We start from the raw sequence: 21675 nt of genomic DNA, 5'->3' as shown, positions 1-21675 counted from the left end.
TACAAGTGAGTCGCGTCAGCTTTGTGTTTATGAGGTGGGGGAGAGGCAGTCTCTGAGCACTCGGATCCTTGTAGTCCATCGTATCCAGTTCCCCCGTCTAATGGAATATCTCGTTTTTGTTTATGTATCGCAGGATTCCCGTTATTGGATGTGATGCTATCCGCTGGAACACATAAGCACGAAGAATTTGATGTTTGATGCGGCGGGACAGTCACATAGAAAATGTTCTTCACTTACTCATTACAGGATGGGCACGTAACATCTCTTGAAGAATGCCCGCAATACTCCTTCCAGAGTTCTGCTTTTCAGCAGGTTTTGATAGAAGTTTGGTATGTTTAGCAGCAGTACTCTGAAACCTGCCATTATGGGAACTGGGAAGATTTTTGATAGCAGCATTAGCGAATGCTACTGTCATCCCAATGTTGTTTCCGGCCTGGACATTAAGAAAATTGAACCCTATTTTGCTATCACATCCGAAATTCTATTTCGCTCTACGCCACAATGACCGGGTACCCAGAGTAGTTCTACCGTATTGACTCGAGAAACAATTCAATCGGTTTCTACATTCCTAGTTGGCTAGTTTATAGCGAAAACTTTTTTGTTTTTCCTTAACCTACCTACACTACGCATGCAAAAGCGAACATCGCTGATAGCCAATGGTAGAAACATATTCAGATTACTACTTGAGTCCCCATGTTGAGGCAAAGGTCCGCCTACACAACCCGTAAGTTGTGAGAGCTCGCTTCACCTTTACCTCTATTTGTTTGTTCCAAAGAAACGTGTCTAGAATAACTCCTAGGTATTTCGTTCATTCGGGCAGTTGTACCGTCGTTTGGTTGATTTTCTAAACCTTTGCAGTCTCGGTTCCATCATGGAATCGTTTTAACAATTTAGTCTCGGTAAATAGAACAAGCCTCTTCAAAGCAGTAGAGGGTGACATAAGAAACAAAAGTTAAATAACTCCCATATGTGTTCTCCACCGGGGGATGTGGCACCCTCTCGGGATGAATTTTTTTTAAATAACCGGAGAAACCGATTAAGTTGTCAATTCTAAGTAAAAACTGTTTTGTGAAAATTTTTCGTATAAGTAGCAGTTTTCGAGTTATTCATATTCAAACATGCCGTTTTTCATCATAAAAATGCATGTTTTTAAATGATTTTTCCCAAATAACTCGAAAACTATGCGTTTCATGAAATAATAATCCGGAACATAAACAAAGCATATTTAACAACAAAAAGAATAAACCTATTTAGTTTTTCGTAGGTGCAATATGGACTAAGTTATAACTCGTCAAAAGTAAATCCGTAATAGCTAAACAAGAAATTTATACTTTCCAGGTCAAATAACGCTAAACCGGCAACATTCTAGTAAAAATTGAGCTGGAACTTTTTTGAAGTGCTTGAGGAAACCTTAAAAATGAGATATGATAGAAGTCAGTGGGATAAATAATAACGCAGTTATAATCAAAAAGACGTAATTATCTGAATTTTCGATATCAAAATCAGAACAGGTTTTCTCATATAAGTTGAAACTAAACCGAATTCCTTGAGAATCTACTGTATCTAAACCCTCGCAATAAATTCTGAAAATTTATTAGATTTGAAGATCGGAGTTTTACGCTACGCGACGATTTTTGCGGTTATTCCGCCGTCCCGTCCTTTGTTCTTATGCCACCCTCTACTCCCACTTCAACTTTCATGTCAATATGTCTTGATTGAATGAATTTGTAGGTTGAAGGCTACTGGCTCAACAAATATGCTGAGTGTTCGCATCATAACCTATTAAAGGTTCAAGCCCATTTGATTTTGCCTACACTACCAGATCTCTTCGTTCTTGTGTCGGCGGAGGAATCAAAGGGTAAGAAAGCAGAGATAACTATGACGTTTCTACTCTTGCAATTAATTTGGAATTGTAAGTTGACCGCAAGTAGGTCGTGGGAACAGAATTGTTTCGACCTGGTTGCTTCTAACAATTTGACATCAGGACGCGGATTCTCGGTCTTGAGAATCTCTCATCGGAGGAGGTCCTAATCGCCTTTCCTGATCCAATACTACGGATTTGGTTACATCGAACCCATGGCTCTTGTACCAGAAATATATAAGGATAGTCCTACCATCTTGACGGCCTTGCCAGATGATAGAAAAAGGCTGCAACTTAATTTGACTAACCTTCACGTTTTAGACTTAAGTGTAGTCTAATGTGGAGTCAAACAGTGGACTGTAGGATAAATTGATTCGGAATACAGCCTTCTGAGAGCAACCTATTTTCCTCTGGGATTGACATGGGCCTACCCAGAAACCACGCACCTCGTCTACCAAGACCTGCACAAGGTGCACTCCGCACACAAATTGGCCCATTAGGTGGATTCAAATCTCCGCAACATTCAGAGCCAGAAGACTGCACCTAAGAAGGGAGAAGTTGGAAGGTCAAGTAGTGGAGCCAGTCAGCATTGGTTTACTGCGAAGACCGCAACCAACAAAATGTCCCTAAACCCCGGGCTCAGGAAAGGGGAAATCCCGGGGCGGTCAGGAAGGAAGGAGGCAGGAGCCGCTAGCTTGGCTAATGCGATAAAGAGCAAGAAATAATCGTGAAGAGCACGAAATAATTGATGACCTCATCGTCATGGAGATGTGTATACCGGCATAGACTCCCTGCGCGACGGAGGGCACGGCGGAGACGGAAGTGCCGACATTTGTTGGGGATGATACACCAAGGGCACAGATGGCGACGGTTTAAAAAGCCGCAGCGATTGAGACAGGGAAACTTCGACGCCTCCATATCATTCAAAACATGGATCTCCACACGCGGTTATGATGAATTTTTAGAAGCGAGGAGAAGGGCAAAGGCAAACTCCTCATGGTAGGTTAGACGATCTATCCCTGGAAGCAATTAAATTTAACTGCCTCATCAATTACAGATTTGGTAGTATACTTGTGCACGTGCGCAGGAAGAGAAAAAGGGAGGATACTTCGGAAGACACATTGGGTGGAAATCCTACCGAGGTCCTCGACGGAATCACGGAGACCATAGAGGCTGAAATGGCATGACTGGGCAGGCTCGGCTGCAATGCCAGCGTCCAGCATGAGTGCAAGTGATATTGGCTTTTGTATATGAAGTAAAGAGGAAATCTTCAGATGCGTACCATCAATCTTACATATGGTGCTTCCATATACATATGTATATATGTAGGATGTTCATAATGATTATATCCAATATGTGCATACATATGTATAGTTTGGAGTTTGGGAAGGAATGTTCTGAATTTTTGGATATTTATATACGAATGGAAAAACGTACATTGAAAATTCCTAACATAAGACTAAAAGAAAACCTTTTATACCTGGAGCGTTTGTATTATTTTAAAAATAAGATGTTTTTGGTATTGATTTAAAAAATAAAGTGTTTTTTGTTATAGAAATATATTTTTCTTCTTAAAAATGATTTAGTAGTATAAGTGCCTACGATGGATTTCTGATGAGTAGAACTAATGGGAGTGATTAAAGGACAGCTGACTTTTGCATAAAATGTTTTTTCTTTGTTGAGTAAAGATGCACTTTCTACGATTTTAAACCCTTCGGTACTAAGATACCACTCGACACCGATTGCATTATTCGAAGTAGCTGAAATGTTTGAGGATTAAATGCACGAGCTATTAAAATTATGGGAGTTTTAAGTCCAGCTGTTGGCACCACTTCTATTTTTTCTCAAAGTGTAGGTGTCGATGCAGCTCTGCTGGAGAGTCCTCATTCTATTATACTTCTTGCCAGTTGGTAACTGCTTTCTTCCACTGTGTAAACACGAAGGCTTCTCCGCCCGGTCTTTGTTTCTGGTTGCCAGTAAGTGTACGGATTTTAGGTGAGTAACCGATGATTTTCTGAGCATTCCGGCCTGTTATGGACCTGCTACCAGGATAAACAAGAGGAAAATCATGGCGGAGTATTCCTACTATGCAGAATGCCCACCTATACTCCTTTTAGTGATAGATGTGGCATTTCAAAACGTCCACTTTCATCTGGACTGGAAACCAATACGCTATGCAACTGATTTGCAACTGGGCTAATTCAGAGGAAGTTTCTACATATCTAGAAAACATCAAACTCCGCCACTACAATTTACTTAGTAAGGACTCGAATTGCTTTACAACAATCATCTTTATCATGTATCGGCAATCTTCACCAATAGCCGATTCGGAAAGCGAGATTCTGCACTTTTCCATATTTCCCCGATATTTACAACAATAATGGCTTTGAAGCTGTAACCACTAAAGGTGCACGAAACGCCACCTTAGTATGTAATCTGTTATCACGTCGTTTCGAAAAAAGTATATTACAATGTGATACCCTGACTATACATATGATGGTGATATAACATCACCAATATCAAATATTAACACTCGGCAGCCATCTAGAAAACCAAAAAAGGACTATTTTTTGCTATAATACCCAAACAATTTTTTTTATTTTCTCTATATTATTATTATTATTATCTTCAAAGCATAAGGCGTACGACAGCGCGAAATGAAGAACGAATGAACGTTTATTACAAGAGAAAAACCAAAAGATCTCATAGAAGATGCTAAATAGTGCATACAATGATTTTCACATGCAAAAAAACCGTTAATCATAATTTTTGCGAACGGGCATACTTCACTTAGAATTTATCTTTTCTCGATATAAGTGAAAGTTTGTCTATCTTGTATAAAATCCAAATCATCTTTTTATTCCAAAACCAGCCAAGAAAAGAAAATCGCAACCAATAGTCGATATCGGCACTCGACAATCGCCTTGGCCTTATACATATTAACCAGCAGCCGACATTCATAAACAAGCATTACAAATCAATAATTTAAAGCCAATTATTTGCATCCCCATATTCAGATGGACCCAAAATTATTTTCTATCCCAAAATCATCCCAAAGCCAACCCAAAGGGAGCCAGAAAAGCAGCCAATCACAACTATGGTATAATAGTTTCGCAAGTTTTTGGCCCTGTGGTTGGGGTTTAAGAATGCGCTCAAAGTCGTCCCTGCTTGTCGTGAGAGGTGACTTAAAGGGATAGAAAATCATGGGCTAGCAACCTGCCCATTTTCAAACTGTATCGCTACCGAAAAGGCAACAACGCCTCGAATAGGGGCTGACCTCACGCCGAAGACTTTAAGCTATCGAAAACTGACTATGATTGATTTCTGGAATGTGCGCACGCTCTTCGACAAAATGATCACTTCCTTCACCTGGGACCCCGTTTCTGAAAGCCTTCTGACTAAAAGATTCCAGTCCAGATTAAAGAGCATCACAACTATAAATGTTATGCACCAACGAAGATTTCTGATATAGTGGAGAAGAATGCTTCTATGAGCAATTACACGCAGTTCAGGGCAGGCTTCCTAAAAGTGATATTGTGATCGCGATGGGTGAAATAAATGCCAAGGTGGGCTCTGACAACACCTTGCTCGGATATGGTCTTGGCGACTGTAACGATAATGGTGTGAGTTTCGCGGATTTCTGCAACTTCAACTGCCACGTCATTGGTGGCACATTCTTCGAGCACAGAGCCTGCTATAGGGTCAGTTGAGGTTCAACTGACCGCTGCCGTATGGGCAATCAGACCGATCACTTCGCAATTAGCAGTCGATTTAGGAGTTGTATTCTAGATGTACGTAACAAGAGAGGTACTCATATCGGGTGCTATGCAGGTTGTCGACCACGTCCGGAAGGGGCGTCATGTAGTCGAATTCATGTAGTTCTATGAATATAATCGTATGTATAATTTTGAATTTCTTTTTATTTATATGGAAACCATTCGAAATTGTTTGTAGAATCATGTCACATCGCCTAATAAGATATTTATCAACTCCAGAAATAGTAGCGGATTCTTCAAAATTTTGAAAAATCTTCGTGGCTACATTCCAATTGTTACTGCTACCTTATACAGGTTTTGGTTGATCGACTATTAGCGATATTTCTTTCTTAACTTTTTTTTGAAGAATTTTTTTGTTGTTCTCAACAATATCTTTGTTTTTGGGATTCGCCAAAATTTGATAGGTAATTTATATTCAAGTTGCAGTAAAAATTCAAATATTCTTATTCATGTTCTCGCTACTTGCTTGGAAATCTAATAGCGGCCGACCACAACCACCTCTTGAATGTCGCTTTGGGTGAAGTACGAAGGACAAAATTTTGCGCAAAGGGATTTCCCTTTTTCCTTCACGTTTCATTTGTTTGGACATTCTATTGTAACATTACATTGGTGGATTTGAAATCCCCCTACGCGAAATTGAAATATTCACATTCAAAAATTAAATTGACTGGTCAGATTTGAATGCAAATTTCTCCCTAATTTCGCCATTAAAATTTGTTTTTTGTATTTTTTGTATTTTAATGTATTACATAACATTACTCGCACTCGCTTTAGCAATTGGAAGCAAAACTTTCCCAAGTTTTGAGAAACTGTTTCTGTTTTTGTCACTTCGAACATATGTAATAATCAAATCTAATACCAACAGCAAATGACAAGGATTAAAAACGATGAAAGTAAACAACTGGGAATAAATCTGTTTACTTGATGATTCGCTGAAATATTTACATTGTTTCAGTCATATAATAAATTCACAATAGCATGAAATTAAAATGGACGTTTCGAGCGCTATTTCCGAAGAAAAAGCCCCAAAGTGGCGACGGTGTCAGCGAATTTGATGTTGCCCGGCATATAAACAACGCTAGAGTCGCTTTCGCCACCTTGTCCTAAATCTGGGAATGCAGTTATCTCTACACCAAGATCAAGTTGACACAGTTCTGTGCTAGTGTTCTTTCTGCCTTAGCAGTACCACATGGAAAGTGAACCCCACTGCTACTCGAAAGTTCCAAGCTTTCGTCAACAAATATCTGTGTCGTTTCTTCGGAGTACGCTTGCCTGACACTATCTCAAACGAGGAACTTGTAGGCACTGTGATCGAAAGGCGATCGAAGTGTAAGTTAAGGACGCACGACAATTTTATTGAGGGTTATGCTACCCAGTGGGTCGCCTCAGAAACGCTAGGCGCAGAAGAGTAAAGGAAGGAGTGCGGGCGTCTCGGGAAGCCGTGTGGAGAGCTGAAGCGTGTTTCGGGTAACCGCGAACGATGGCGTGTAGGTGTGGTTGACGCCCTGTACCCCACCAAGGAGTTAATGTTATATATACCAACCAAGGAGTAAATGGCATATATACCGAGGGGCGACCAACCTAAGGATGGATTGAAGGCAATATCGAAAGACCAGCGATGATGCATTTCAACGCAAAGTGTGTGCGACCATCCGAAAATGTATTGCTACATCCCGGATGTCGCAAACACTTCCAGCAATGTGGTTCTATACTACAGAGACATGGATCTTATATCGAACACAGTACGAAATAAGACTGAAGCCCACTAGGTTAGTTTGTTACCGGACAGGACTCTTCGGCCTATAGCACAAGTTGCAAGGATAACCGCTTTTTGCATCTCCATGTATAGTCCAGCCCTAAGATTGATCGTTTTTAGCGCTAGCGCTAGACTAATCCTGTCGCTGAAGTTACCACTGGGACTACTTCGATCTTTTGTAGTCTCCAAGTTTGCTTCATATCATCCGCCGAAGGGCCGTAGTTCTTCAACAGTGTTTCGATCCAACGGTACGCTACATTGATTATGAAGCACACTCGTTTGTCCTTGAGAAGCAGAACTAAATCGGGTCTGTTTTGATTAACACTGTGGTCGGTGGCAATAGAGTGATCCCACAGTAGTTTGACAGGATTATTTTCCAAGATTCTCTGCGGAATATACTTATAGTAAGGATGGTAGGTTGCCACTAAATTATACTTCAACGCAAGGTTTTGATGGAGAATCTTGTAGACGGAGTTATGACGATTGGTGTACTCGATACTGCTCAACATCCTGCATGCAGATGTTATGTGCTGGATGGTCTCCTCTTCACAGTTGCATAACCTACAACTGGAGTTGGAGATTGAGGAGTCGTGAAGAATATACCGTTTATAATTCGATGTCAATGCCTGATAACAACAAATTTTTGATATGACCTCCGTGAATGGGTTTCTCTTTCCACATGTCGATCTTCTGTTGGACTGAAGTAACATTCGACATGGGATCCCATTCTCTGCTTTTCAAGTTCAAAGGAGATCATTTATTATCTGCCATGATGGTAGCCTGATGTATTTAGCTACAGGATTGTTTCTCGAAGAAAAACTCACGAAGAGAATGCACTTGATTGTAGTGCAATGCTTCCTCCCTGATGACGTGGGATAGTGATCCTCAATTTTTCGTCAGCTCTGTTATGCATGTTATAGTTTGCAAGAACTACCCTTACCCGTCTATTGACAGATTCTAAATCCGTATTACTTCACCGTCTGACAACACCGAAAGCATAAAGAAGGACGGGAATGGCGAAGATGTTGATTGCCATGATTTTATTTTTCCCGAACAGCTCAGGTTTAAGGACAAGATCGAGAAGTCATTCAAATTCCCCCAGCAATTTAGATATCATTATTGCCACGGCAGGTGTTGCCGCTTGCAATATGCCGAGGTATTTGTAGACATCGTCCGAATCCATACCCTCAATTCGGATGTTATTTTGGCTGTATCCTTCGTTGTCGGTGTGTTTTCCCCGAATAATTGTTTTCATGCGACATTTCTCCCAACTCAACTGCATGCCAATATCCCTACTGAACTGAATGGTGATGTCCAACAAGGAGCGAAGTTGGTTCTCGTCTTTGGCATACAATTTGATGTCGTCAATATACATTAAATGACTTAATGTACATTTCGACAATATGCCATGCTTGACTTGGAACCCATATTTGCTTTCATGCAAAAGATGGGATAGCGGATTCAAAGCCAAACAAAACGACAGCGGGCTTAGTGAGTCGTCCTGGAAAATGCCAAGTCTGATTGGTATCTCACCTGATGTTTGTGAGACTACCGACAGCTTCGTGCTTTAGGATAAGAACGACATTCGGGTTGATTTTATACAAGCGTAAAATTTGTAGTAACCACGAATGCGATATGGAGTCAAAGGCTGATTTATAATCGATGTAGGCTATTGAGATATTTCGTTTTTGGTGGACAGCCTGCTTTACACCGACCGTATCAACTACAAGCTGTTCTTTAAAGCCTCGGGAGCCTTTTGTGCATCCTTTTTCATCTTCAGCTATCAATTTATGAACATCAAGATGTTTTGAAATGTTCGCGCATAGAACTGAAGTGAAGACCTTGTAGATGGTGGAAAGACAAGTAATTGGTGAACATTTTGAAAACCAAGAGGCGCCTTGTTCCTTGGGGATGAGGAAAGTTACCCCTTGGTGAAAATTTCTGGAACTAATTTCGGATCGGCAATCATCTGATAATAATGATGTCATGTCATGTCATGTCATGTCATTATCCGCAACCCATGACACGCGCCTGGTCGCATGCAGCTCTACGCTTGCAACTCAGGTGAGGATAAACCTGGTACGCCAGACGCAGAGCTGCATGCGACCAAGCGCTTGTCATGGGTTGCGGATAATGACATGACCCACCGGGTCAGCTACGAATATCGCAAGTTAATCTTGTAAATAAGTAGCCGCGGACAAGCAGAACGTTTCCCTTTGTGTTCGTCCTCCCTTACCGATTCTTCCCGTTCAGGGGGAGTAAACCTCCTTAACAAATCCGTAATCCGGGGTGAAGGGATCGACGCGCCTATCGGATGAATTGCAGTGACGTTACACTGTATTTCAGCGGCTCCCCTCCAAATACCTTCCCTACCTTTGGAGGTAACCATGGGGCATTGCAACATTGGGGCTCTGTTGCAGGGTTGACTGCTTCCCCAATACTCGTGGGAATAAAATTGGGGAAAACAATTTAAATTCTTTTAATGGGACCCCAGGGACACGAAGACAGTACCCAACACGGTTAAGGGTCGTTCAACAACATCAGAGCGGCTCTTCGCCCTTGGATGTTTTGGCGGTTATGTCGTCAACCACCATGGACGGGAGACCTAGGCGTCGTATGATTTGGACGAACCAACTCAACGAATTTATCGTCCGCGCCTATTACCGTGTCACGGATTTGGAACGGAATCCATCAGGGTACAGACATCGATTACATGACGCGTTCATAACCCGATTTCCGGAGCTAAGTCATGTTCATGTGTCAAAGGAGTAACACAAGTACTCCACCTGTAAGGCACTCCATGAATCCAGTAGTCAGGAGAAGCTTAGTAACTGGGGATGTCGACCCAATTTATAATGAGGCTTTGACCGCATTCCAGGTCGCATTCACAGAGTATGCTGAGATTCTCCCAGACGCTAGGCCAAAGATCCCAAAACTGAAGTTCACTTCGGCAACTACTAACATCATTGCTGCCGTTGACAGAATTTTGGGTGATGGTTTGGCTAGCGAGATTACTACGACAGAGGTTCACAGCCTGATCTACGTTGCAGCTGCCACAGTTATTCGTCCCCATAACCAACATCTTAGAGCGAATAACAGAGGTATGCGCAGAAGGACTTTACCGTTCTGGGTGTTTCGACTGAACAAAAGAGTCGAAAAGTTGAGAAAGGTGATTGGTCGTGTGACGCAAGCACTCCTTGGAAATCCATCACCAAGAGTGCACAGATGCGTTGCGAGCATCATTGGAAACTACCATCTGTCCAATGATAAGCTAATCGAAGAAATCCTCGAGGTGTTGAAGCAGAAACTTGCGGTATGCTCCAATCGCATCCGTAGGTATCAGAAAAGCTTACAGCGAAGGACAGACAACACCTTGTTCTTCCAGAACCAACGGGGATTCTACAAAAATCTCACCAACTCAGATAGGGAAAGTAACCTCGATCTGAATCAGACAGAAGACTTCTGGAGAAGTGTTTGGAGCATTGCAATTTAGAAGCAGCGTGGCTCCCACACCTTATGCGTTCGTGCGAGGCCCTCCCCGAAATGACCATGCCTGACGTAACTGAAGTCGACGTTGAAGCAGCCCTTGACAAGGTAGGTAACTGGAAGGCGCCAGGAGTTGACAAGATTCAAAACTTCTGGGTGAAGCGGTTCAAGAGCACTCACAGGATATTGGCAAATCAATTTAATCAGATGATTGCCGATCCTGATTTAGTTCCACCACTTTTCACCAAGGGGATAACTTTCCTCATCCCCAAGGAACAGGGTGTTTCTTGCCCTTCAAAATGTCGACCAATTACTTGTCTTCCTACCATTTACAAGGTCTTCACTTCAGTTCTGTGTGCGAACATCTCAAAACATCTTGATGTTCATAAATTGATAGCTGAGGAGCAAAAAAAAATGCTCAAAAGGCTCCCGAGGCTGCAAAGAACAGCTTATAATCGATACGGTAGCTGTAAAGCAGGCTGTCCACCAAAAACGAAACATCTCGACAGCCTACATCGATTATAAATCAGCCTTCGACTCCATATCACATTCGTGGTTACTACAAGTGTTACGCTTGTATAAAATCAACTCAAATGGCGTTCTTCTACTGAGAACAGTAATGAAGAATTGGAGCACGAAGCTATCGGTATCTTTGCAAACATCAGGAGAGATTCCAATCAGGCGTGGCATTTTCCAAGGCGACTCTCTAAGCCCACTGTGGTTTTGTTTGGCTTTGAATCCGCTTTTACGGGTTCCAAGTCAAGCATGGCATATTGTCGAAATGTACATTAAGTCATTTGATGTACATTGACGACATCAAATTGTATGCCAAAGACGAGAACCAACTTCGCTCCTTGCTGGACATCACAATCCAGTTCAGCAGCGATATTGGCATGCAGTTGGGTTTGGAAAAATGTCGCGTAAAAACAATTGTTCGGGGAAAACACACCGACAACGAAGGATACAGCCAAAATAACATCCGAATTGAGGGTATGGATTCGGACGACGTCTACAAATACCTCGGCATATTCCAAGCAACAACACCTGCTGTGGCAATAATCAAATCTAAGTTGCTGGGGGAATTTGAACGGCGTCTGGATCTTGTCCTTAAAACTGAGCTGTACGGGAAAAATAAAATCATGGCAATCAACATCTTCGCCATTCCCGTTCTTCTGTACACTTTCGGTGTGATACAGTGGAGTAATACTGATTTAGAATGTGTCAATAGACGGGTAAGGGTAGTTCTTGCAAACAACAACATGCACAATAGAGCTGCCGAAAAATTGAGGACCACTATCCTACGTCATCAGGGAGGAAGGGGGGTACTTGATTTAAAAACGTTGCACTACAATCAAGTGCATTCTCTTCGTGAGTTTTTCTATGAGAAACAATCCTCTAGCCAAATACATCAGGCTACCGTCATGGCAGATAATAAATTATCTCCTTTGAACTTGAGAAGCAGAGAATGGGATCCCATGTCGAATGTTACTTCAGTCCAACAGAAGATCGACATGTGGAAAGAGAAACCCATTCATGGAGGTCATATCAAAAATTTGTTGTTATCAGGCGTTGACATCGAAACCTCCAACAAATGGTTGACAAATGGTGTACTTTTCTATGAGACCGAAGCATTCCTAACTTCAATTCAGGATGCTTCGCTCCCAACAAAAAATTATAAACGGTAAATTCTTCACGACTGCTCAATCACCAACTCCAGTTGTAGGTTATGCAACTGTGAAGAGGAGACCATCCAGCACATAACATCTGCGTGCAGGATGTTGAGCGGTACCGAGTACACCAATCGTCATAACTCCGTCTGCAAGATTCTCCATCAAAACCTTGCGTTGAAGTATAACTTGGTGGCAACCTACCATCCTTACTATAAGTATACTCCGCAGAGAATCTTGGAAAATGATCGGGTCAAACTACTGTGGGATCACACTATTGCCACCGACCACAGTGTTAATCAAAACAGACCCGATCTAGTTCTGCTTCTGAAGGAAGAACGAGCATGCTTTATAATAAATGTAGCCGTACCGTTGGACCGGAACACTGAAAAACAGCACGAAAAAATCCGGAACTACGGCCCCTTGGCAGACGATATGAAGCAGACCTGGAGACTACAAAAGATCGAAGTAGTCCCAGTAGTAATTTCAGCGACGGGATTAGTTCCGCGGAACTTACATAAAGCGCTGAAAACGCTCGATCTTAGGGCTGGACTTATACATGGAGATGCAAAAAGCGGTCATCCTTGCAACCTGTGCTATAGTCCGAAGAGTCCTGTTCGGTAACAATCTGACCTAATGGGTTTCAGTCTTGATCCGCACTGTCTTCGATATAAGATCCATGTCTCTGTAATGTAGAACCTCCGCGTCATTGGCTGAAGTGTTTGCGACAATCGGGATGTAGTAATACATTTTCGCATGGTCGCACACACTTTGCGTTAAAACGCATCATCGCTGTGATGCGGGCCTTTGGATGTTGCCTTCAGCCCATCCTTAGGTTGGTCGCCCCTCGGTCCGGTTGGGCGGGAAGAGGGTCCGTGGGCTTTTTGAACTATATATATATATACGCGTATCATCATCATCATCAACGGCGCAACAACCGGTATCCGATCTAGGCCTGCCTTAATAAGGAACTCCAGACATCCCGGTTTTGCGCCGAGGTCCACCAATTCGATATCCCTAAAAGCTGTCTGGCGTCCTGGCCCATGCCATCGCTCCATCTTAGGCAGGGTAGGTAAAAACCCAAGTTTCCGAGGAATACATGAGGACTGGCAAGATCATATACGCGTATACTTATCTAAATGATAGCACGCAATAAAGTGGAAATATTGCATGCGCCAAAGCACGAATAGAGTAGAGAAAAAAAAGTGCTCAAAGTTTTTAAAGGCGTTTGCCGTTAAAAAAAACGAATGTATTCTTGATATTTATGTTATATATTATATGATTTTGTAGCATGTCCTATATATAAAATTAGATACGTTATTTCAATTTTTCAAAAAAGTTGTTATAAAGTAACTACTTTCATCAATGCTATTTTCATAATTTTTTTGGGCGGAAATAATCAATAATTTTATTGTTGATTTGTTGTGTTGTTAGAAAACAACTGCCCAGAAGCTGAAGCTCTTTATCCTTAAAGTGGTACAAAAAGCCTCTAGTCAGAGTCAGAGTTAACAATTCGTGGGAGTTAGGAGTTACAGCAGAAACGGCTAGAATTAGTTTGCGGTTTACAATGAAATTCTTTTTTTAATGATTTATTTTTGTAACATTATGTTGTCGTATGTCTAGGCATGCAAAAGGGATTGCTTACCAGCCCACTCGAAATCCATGATTATCAGAAGAAACTGTGCAAAATTATGATTCACGAAAAAGCATGTTGAATGGAGTGTCAAAGGCTAGACAGCCAGACCTTATTCAGCTAATCAAAGTTCATGCTTTTTTCATAAGGGATTCGTTATGTTCGACTACTTTTTCGGAAATGTTAGGACTTCAAACACCAAATGCCTGCGGTCAAACATGGAGGTGCATCTATGATGGATGGTCTTTTTCTCTTTCCATGTTTTTTCCTGATACGTTTGGGCGATTGTTTAGGGTTGTGGGTGTAATGACTGCAGCCAAATACCGTTATTTATTATCGGGATCTTATTCTCGTTGGAAATTGGGCAATGATTAGACTTTGATCATCATCAACAACGGCGCAACAACCGGTATCTGGTCTAAGCCTGCCTGAATAAGGAACTCCAGACATCCCGGTTTTGCACCGTCCGTCTGACATCCTGGCCTAAGCCATCGTTCAACCTCAGGCAGGGTCTGCCTCGTCATCTTTTTCTACCATAGATATTGCCCTTATTTACTTTTCGGGCAAGATCATCCTCATCCATACGGATTAAATATCCCGCCCACCGGAACCTATTGAGCCGGATTTTAACCACAACCTGACAGTCATGGTATCGCTCAGATCACTTTTTCCAGGGACAGGTTAGAGAGGACGCATGATAAGGTATACCCTTGTCTTAGACTGTTGTTGATGTGGAATGGTCTCGAGAGTGATCCTGCTGCTTTCATCTGGCCTCATACATTGCTCAGGGTCAACCTAGTCAGTTTTATAAATTTCGTCGGGATACCGAGCAGGATAGCGGAAAATATCTTATAGATGGTACTCAGCAACGTGATACTTCTATAATTGCTGCACTGCGTGATATTTCTCTTTTTATATATGGAACAGATAATAACTCCGCCATACTAGGAGGGTTTGAGGTAACGTACTTTGTACTATCCTCAGTAAAACCAAATAAAATGCTGAGATCAGGGAAAGAGATAAATAGAGTATAGTTGGAATTATTCCACTATGCTAAATCATACCTGATCTCTCTTGGTGACAGGTCCCGGGACAGGCTATAAACTTCTCTATTTTGATAGCCCACACACTCAATATGGTGTTGGCATTGTCATCTCAGAAGGTTTCCATGATGCCATTAAAGAAGTTGAACGATTTGATGATCGGCTGATGAAGCTCACCATTTTATCAGCTGATGGCACTATTCACTTCTTCACCACGTATACACCACAGATAGGCCGACCTGATGCCGAGAAAGATGCCTTCTGGCAACGTCTCGATGAAAAGACTTATCACGTGCCTGCTGACAACTATATTATCATTGCCGGTGACCGTAATGGTCATGTGTAAGAGATGCCATGGGGGAATGATTATGTTGAAATGAAGGTCCGTGAAAAGAAACGCCTCTATCACAAATTTATAAGAATGCCAACCGGAAAGCAAAGAAAGCAGTCGCTGTCACCCGAGCGAACCATTACAAAGATTTTTACGATAAACTGGACACTCGGAATGGCGAGACAGATCTGTATCGACTTGCTAAAAGCCGTAACGAACATACACAGGATATCGAACATTTCTGTTGCGTTAATGACAAAAACGGTACTGTGCTTACCAACAGTCAAGCCGCAAGGGATAGATGGCGAGAATACTTCGAGCAGATTTCAACTGAAGAATTTGCTCATCCTCCACTTCCACAATCATTGCCAACATTTGGACCAGTTCCACCTGTCAGCGCAACTGCTGCTCAGAGGTGGCGGTGAGGAAGACGGGGCGGCAACCCCGCCGGCCAAACCAAAACCAAGTGGCCGAGGAGAACCTCCATAGTGGTGGTACCGGGAGACGCTGTACCTACTTTGCTTTGCCGGCCGTGATGCAGTAGGCGAATGCTCCAAAGGCCTAATTAGGGCGATCAGACCCGAGTCTGCACGGGGACTCATCTGAAGTGGCAAATTGGTCACGAAACCTTACCAGGGGTATACTGGTACCATGGGAAACGGGGTAGCCCCTGGACTCCCATACTTCGGGTGAACTCCCGTTGTATGTGAGTACAACTCGGTTATTTGCGGTTGGCCCCCCTAGTGGGAGTTTCATGGTGGTTGTGCTCAAGCGAGAAGAGACCTCCGGGGATCGGCGTGGTGTTGCGTTTCAACACGGGTGCCGTACTCCTTAGTTCGGTAGAGATTTAGGTAATTCTTGTATCCACCAGTATGAATGCTAAGCCATGCACTTGGTATAGACTAGTACCGTTGTTGCTTGTCTCAACGAGGCTCTGATTGTGGTCAGAAAATCAATCCGTGTCTGAAGAGGACCGTAAGATTAAGTCTCGACGACAGGTACCTTCATTAAACACTCAAGAGCTTAAACGTCAGCGCAACTGAAGTCGAGGAGGCAGTAAAGCGAATGAAATCGGGAAAAGCCACAGGACCAGACGACATCGCACTTGAGCTCTGGAAAGTGAAGAGCTGAGACCCAACACTGTAGCTCAGTGAATTTATAATCGGGTTATTCAGGAAAGTAGAACACCATCTGACTAGCAAGAAAGTACCACTGTTCCAATGTGGAAAAGGAAAGGTAGTTCAGCAGAATGTTCAAATGCTCTGTGGATTCCGCTTCCTCATTACATCTTGAGTAATTCCTACTCTGAACATATGCCCAGCTAGTGAATTATGGCCTATCAGAATGCCCACAATACACCTGCCAGTCCTCCTGCTTTTCGACGGGATAAACTTTGCAGTACGCATGTTCGGTTCTGGCAGGAAAAGTTTAGTGTGTCAAGCAGCACTTAGGCTCTGCCACCTGTCATTATGGGAAGCTTGTTCCCAGTTTTTAAAAACAGACTTAGCCAATGCTACTGATTCTCCAATTGCTGGCTTCGGTTCCGGCATAGGGGAGATTGACCCCTCTTTCTCTAAAGCATCCGAGATTTCATTTCCCTCTATGCCACAGTGACCAGGTACCCCGAGTAGTTCCACCGCATTGAATCTAGAGATAGAGTTCAAATGGTTTATGCATTCCTGGACGATTTTCCAGGTGATCAAAGGACTACTCAATGCCCTCAATGCAGCTTGGCTGTCACTGCAGATTGCGATGCGCCTGCCCTTCAACCCGGTTTGCCGCATAAATTTCGGCTTGAAAAACCGTTGTATATTGTCCCAAAGGAAAAGCCCACTTCTCGTTTTTATTCGAGAGGTAGACTCGGCTCCAAAACACTCTTCTTTTTTTGAGCCATCGGTGTAGAAGACTTCCGTATATCCCGCCACGCATTCCGAAACCTACTGAGCACACATAATTTACTGGATGGCCACTATAATATATGGTGTAGTGGCTCTTCTAAAGGGAGCCGGTCCCTGTCCAACGCATCTCCTGCAACGCTGTTACCTCAGCCCTATATTGGGACAGGGTATCGGCTAGCTGCGTGGCAGCTCCTTCTCTGTACAGGAAGTGCACGTTCCATGAGAAAATGCGCAAATTTTGATACATGACAATAATCTGAAACTTTTAGCTCGAATGGCGAAAAGTTAGCTGGTTGACAACCATGTGAATGCCGCTGACTTAATTGAAATGTTTGTGCATTTAGCGGAGAAATTCGGCGGGAAGGGGGTGGGGACCTGTAGAAATTCAGAAGAAACAATGGATTCAGCATGTACAGAAAAGGATGGGCAAATAGCTCCGAGAATATGTAAACCAACACATGAGAACTGTTGGCAAAGGTGAAAAAAAAAATTTAAAAATAATGAACTAACTTTTTTTTTACAAAAAGATCAAACAGAACATGCACAATGCAATATATGCTATATTCTGTCATTACACTTTCACAGACGAAAATCCTGAACACGAGAGGCGTCTGTCTGCGCAGGAGTAACGGCGGCGTTGTTGGCGGCGAGCAGCAGCTGCAGGTAAATTATGGAAAACAAACACGATTGAGGTATTCCCTAAAATGTGGATGAAGCTGTGAATTCAATCTACGAATATTTCGGCAAGGAAAAACTATTAAATGATCCGCTGCCCGTAGTAGAGGTGAATATTGCCATCAAAACAAATCACAAGGCATTGTCAGCGGAACGCTTGAAAGGTGGGTGCAGAACCAATAAATATGTAAAAGCAGCATTCATCTTTTCATCAAAAAAGTCAAGAAGCTGGTGTGCGAAAACTACAGAAGTATCTCGCTCTTATACACTTCCCGCAAAGTTTCATACAAATTTTGGACAATCTTACACTGAAAATCTGACTGCCGAATATCAAGTCAAATATATCAACTATTTACGGCGAAGCAGATTTCAGAGAAACGCTGGGAGTGTGTATATCGACGCCTACCAAATATTTATAGATTAAGATGTAGATTTTAAAAGGCTTACGATGGCATTAATGACTCGGTACTGTAGAAAATTCCAGCGGAGCGAGCCCGGTTAATAGAACCGACAATAACGGGCACGACAATAAGTTAACTGATCCATTTGTCGCTCAAACAGGGTTACAGCGAGGAGATGGACTGGTTACTATGTTTCTCAATTTAGCACTAGGTGATGTAGCCAGAAAGCTTCCCATCGATATCGGATGGGTGCTACTATTTAAGTTTGACCGAATAGGGACATACCCTGACTATGCTTACATTTTGCCCCAATCTTTTGTCGGTGCAGGTAAGTCTTAGTAGGAAAAGGACGCCACTTAGAAAGAATTGAATTGGTGGGTGCAATTTTTGAAAATTGTTATATTCCTATAGAGTCCGTTATTCCTAAGCGCAAATAAATTGTGTCCGGAATATGAATCTGGATCATGTGATTATGCCTACATGGCAGGTAATCATGTTACACCACCAGAACATTCATTAAACCTCAACTTAGCAACAAGGAAGACTAAAAAAACTTGAGGCAGCTCATGTAGGAAATCAGTACAACAATAAGTTGGATGAAATCTATGGTAAGCCAGGAGCAGTCCTTAGCAGGCGACGCCAGCAGTGAATCATGACTTGCAGACTTACTATATGAACCGGACTTGAGAGAAGAATAATTCAGACAGCAGCACATTCAATTATTAAATGCTATTGAATGAATGGAGGTTGTATTATATAGGATTGTGTAGATTATGTGGAACAGTAGCAAAAACCATATTTTCAAAATCTCGAGAACGGTTCCTGGCTTGAACCTTATTTCGCAGAAATCAGTATAAGGATTTATATATATTTATATATATATATACTTTCCCATTGCTCGGCTGAAATTTTGCCAAAAAAAAAGCGATTTTCTAAGAAGCCATCGTATGGTGAGTTCATATTTTAATCCGGCTTCAATTAATCTCTAGACAATTGCCCCATCACCCCTCGGGATCTTTCAGATCGGACATATCAGGCTGCCTCAACAAGTTCAATGAAAGTGGATGCACCCCAGCGCGGGTAGCGAACTTCCGCAGGCAATGCACAGGAAATTGATAAAATTCCGCTTTTTTCCATTCTTTATTTAAACTAAAAATTCACAATAAGCACATATTTTTTAAAATCTTCCGCAGTCGCGGGACCTCCGGTTACTTCTAAAGACAATCTAGAACGCACAAGGATGCAATCTTATCTATACGAGAAAATGCCCTTTCTCTCATTACAATCTTTTATTATTATTTATACAAAAATTGGGACAAACTCATTACGCTTAAAGAAGAGTCAAAAATACATGCGTGCCACGCGAGCATTTCAAAGTAAAACTAAAGAGAATTTCCTCAGGTCGTTAAGTTGCAGCGGTTACATTTGGCATGTATTTCGTCGTGGGTCTTCTTATTCCGATAGCCGAGTAATCTGATGGTGATGAGTCTAGATCTGGCGACGGGCGCTCCCCGCAAGCGGTGGGCTGCCGTTTTAATGGTAGCGAAAGTAGAAAGGTTGTTGGGTCAAGAAGATTTCGGCTGTTGTAACACGTCAGGAGTTCTTTCGATTACTTATAGTGGTTTGTTAAAAATATCTCTACGTCTAATCGCTCTCGTCCTCGTCTCCATCTGACTCGTCTTTTCTCTTGCTCTTCTTGGCGGGCTTCTTGGGCGTTTTGCCGCGTTTTTTCGATCCGCTGTCTGTTCCGCCGTTGGCTTCGTATTCTTTAACAGCCTTGGCGTATTCGTCCTTGACTTTGGCGGCCTTTGCTTCCCATTCCTGCCGGGCGAAATGAGATGCAGCGTGTTAAAACAAGTCATGCAAATATGCACGAAGGAGAATAGTCCGCAAGCGGATAAATACTTACCGACTTGTCCTTCATTCCGCGCCATAATTCTCCACCCTTCTTAGCGATCTCTGTGACTTTGATGCCGGGGTTCTCCTTCTTGATCTTCTCACGGTTCTCGCTCAGCCACAGCATGTACGCGGAAAGGGGACGCTTTGGCTTTTCCGACATTTTGTTTCTTTGTTGAAATTCACGAAAAACCTGCAAACAATTCAATGCGTGAGCACGTTGCGTTAGGAAACTAGAAATGGGCGCCAAAACCACGATAGGTTCCAGTATTGTCACGCGGCGCGCAAAAAATTCGATGCCTCGTCATGACGCCATACGCAAGCCAAGCGCTGCTTGGGCGTCATTGCCGACGCGCCGAAATCCGGATTCAAGCGAACAATGAACTCGCCCGCGGCGGCGAAACTACTGTTTTGCTTAAATTAAGCGTTAGCGGAAGCACTATCGCGCTAGGTACCGTACTTGCAGCGTATTCTTAAAAATAGAAGAGTGACGCCAAGTTTAAGGTTATGTTTACAAAACCCACGACCAAAACAAATACCGACTTTTGCATGAAAAAATACGCGTAACTAAACTTTCCTTACTTCCCCGCAGAAATATGGCTAAAAATGCGTACCTTTTCGCTAAAACGATTGGAAAATATTATTCCCGGGGCGAAATCTCACGCGCAATAGAGACCGCAGACATCTTGTTGGCGGCGTCTATCGGCTGCTGCGTGGAATACCTCCCGGGAATCTACGAAAAAGCAATAAAATTACGTAGCAAGAATACTTACTTTGAATTAGCTGGTTCTGGACGCGGGCTTTACCCACGAGTGATTTTTCACAGAGCTATGTAAAAGAGAAAATGGACACACGGAACACTCCGGCGCGCACAACTTCCAAGCACGAACGACGTCTAAGCACAAACAGCGAACGGCGGTTAACAGATCTCGTTTGCCGCTTGACTTTCTTTCGAGGGTTCCTTTCGAAAATTACCTACTCACACATATGCACGCCGCCGCGTCGGTGAAAGTCGCCGGTGATTGCGGCCAACTTCGCGTATTCGATTTTCGAAAATGGTGACGCTCTTGTAATTTTCTCAACGGGCGGCGATTTAAATAAAATTTTAGGATGAGGTTGGATTCTAGCTTTGCGTGATTGACTGCTAGCTTATCTATGCGGTAGAATGAAGAATGAAAGGACGGAAAGCGTCGCTACGATTTTTGGCGCTTCATAAGTTTTTGTTTCGAGATATGCTTTATTGTTTTGAGGT

At 42.7% G+C, this 21675-nt stretch overlaps 1 protein-coding gene across 1 annotated transcript; it reads right to left on the bottom strand.

Moving 5' to 3' along the window:
- Positions 1–19663: 19663 nt before the first annotated feature.
- On the bottom strand, positions 19664–21363 carry LOC119655557 (mobility group protein 1A-like). Its single transcript, XM_038061481.1, has 3 exons — positions 21197–21363; positions 20437–20616; positions 19664–20348 (listed from the first exon to the last, which is right to left on the bottom strand). The coding sequence occupies exons 2-3, from the start codon at positions 20584–20586 to the stop codon at positions 20172–20174; spliced, it is 327 nt and encodes a 108-aa protein (XP_037917409.1). The 5' UTR covers positions 20587–20616; positions 21197–21363; the 3' UTR covers positions 19664–20171.
- Positions 21364–21675: the final 312 nt, after the last annotated feature.

Source organism: Hermetia illucens, chromosome 4 (assembly GCF_905115235.1).
Source record: "Hermetia illucens chromosome 4, iHerIll2.2.curated.20191125, whole genome shotgun sequence".
In the NCBI taxonomy this organism is placed as follows: Eukaryota; Metazoa; Arthropoda; class Insecta; order Diptera; family Stratiomyidae; genus Hermetia; species Hermetia illucens.
Note: the sequence above shows the minus strand (reverse complement) of the source record. Positions and strands in the feature narration are given on the sequence as shown.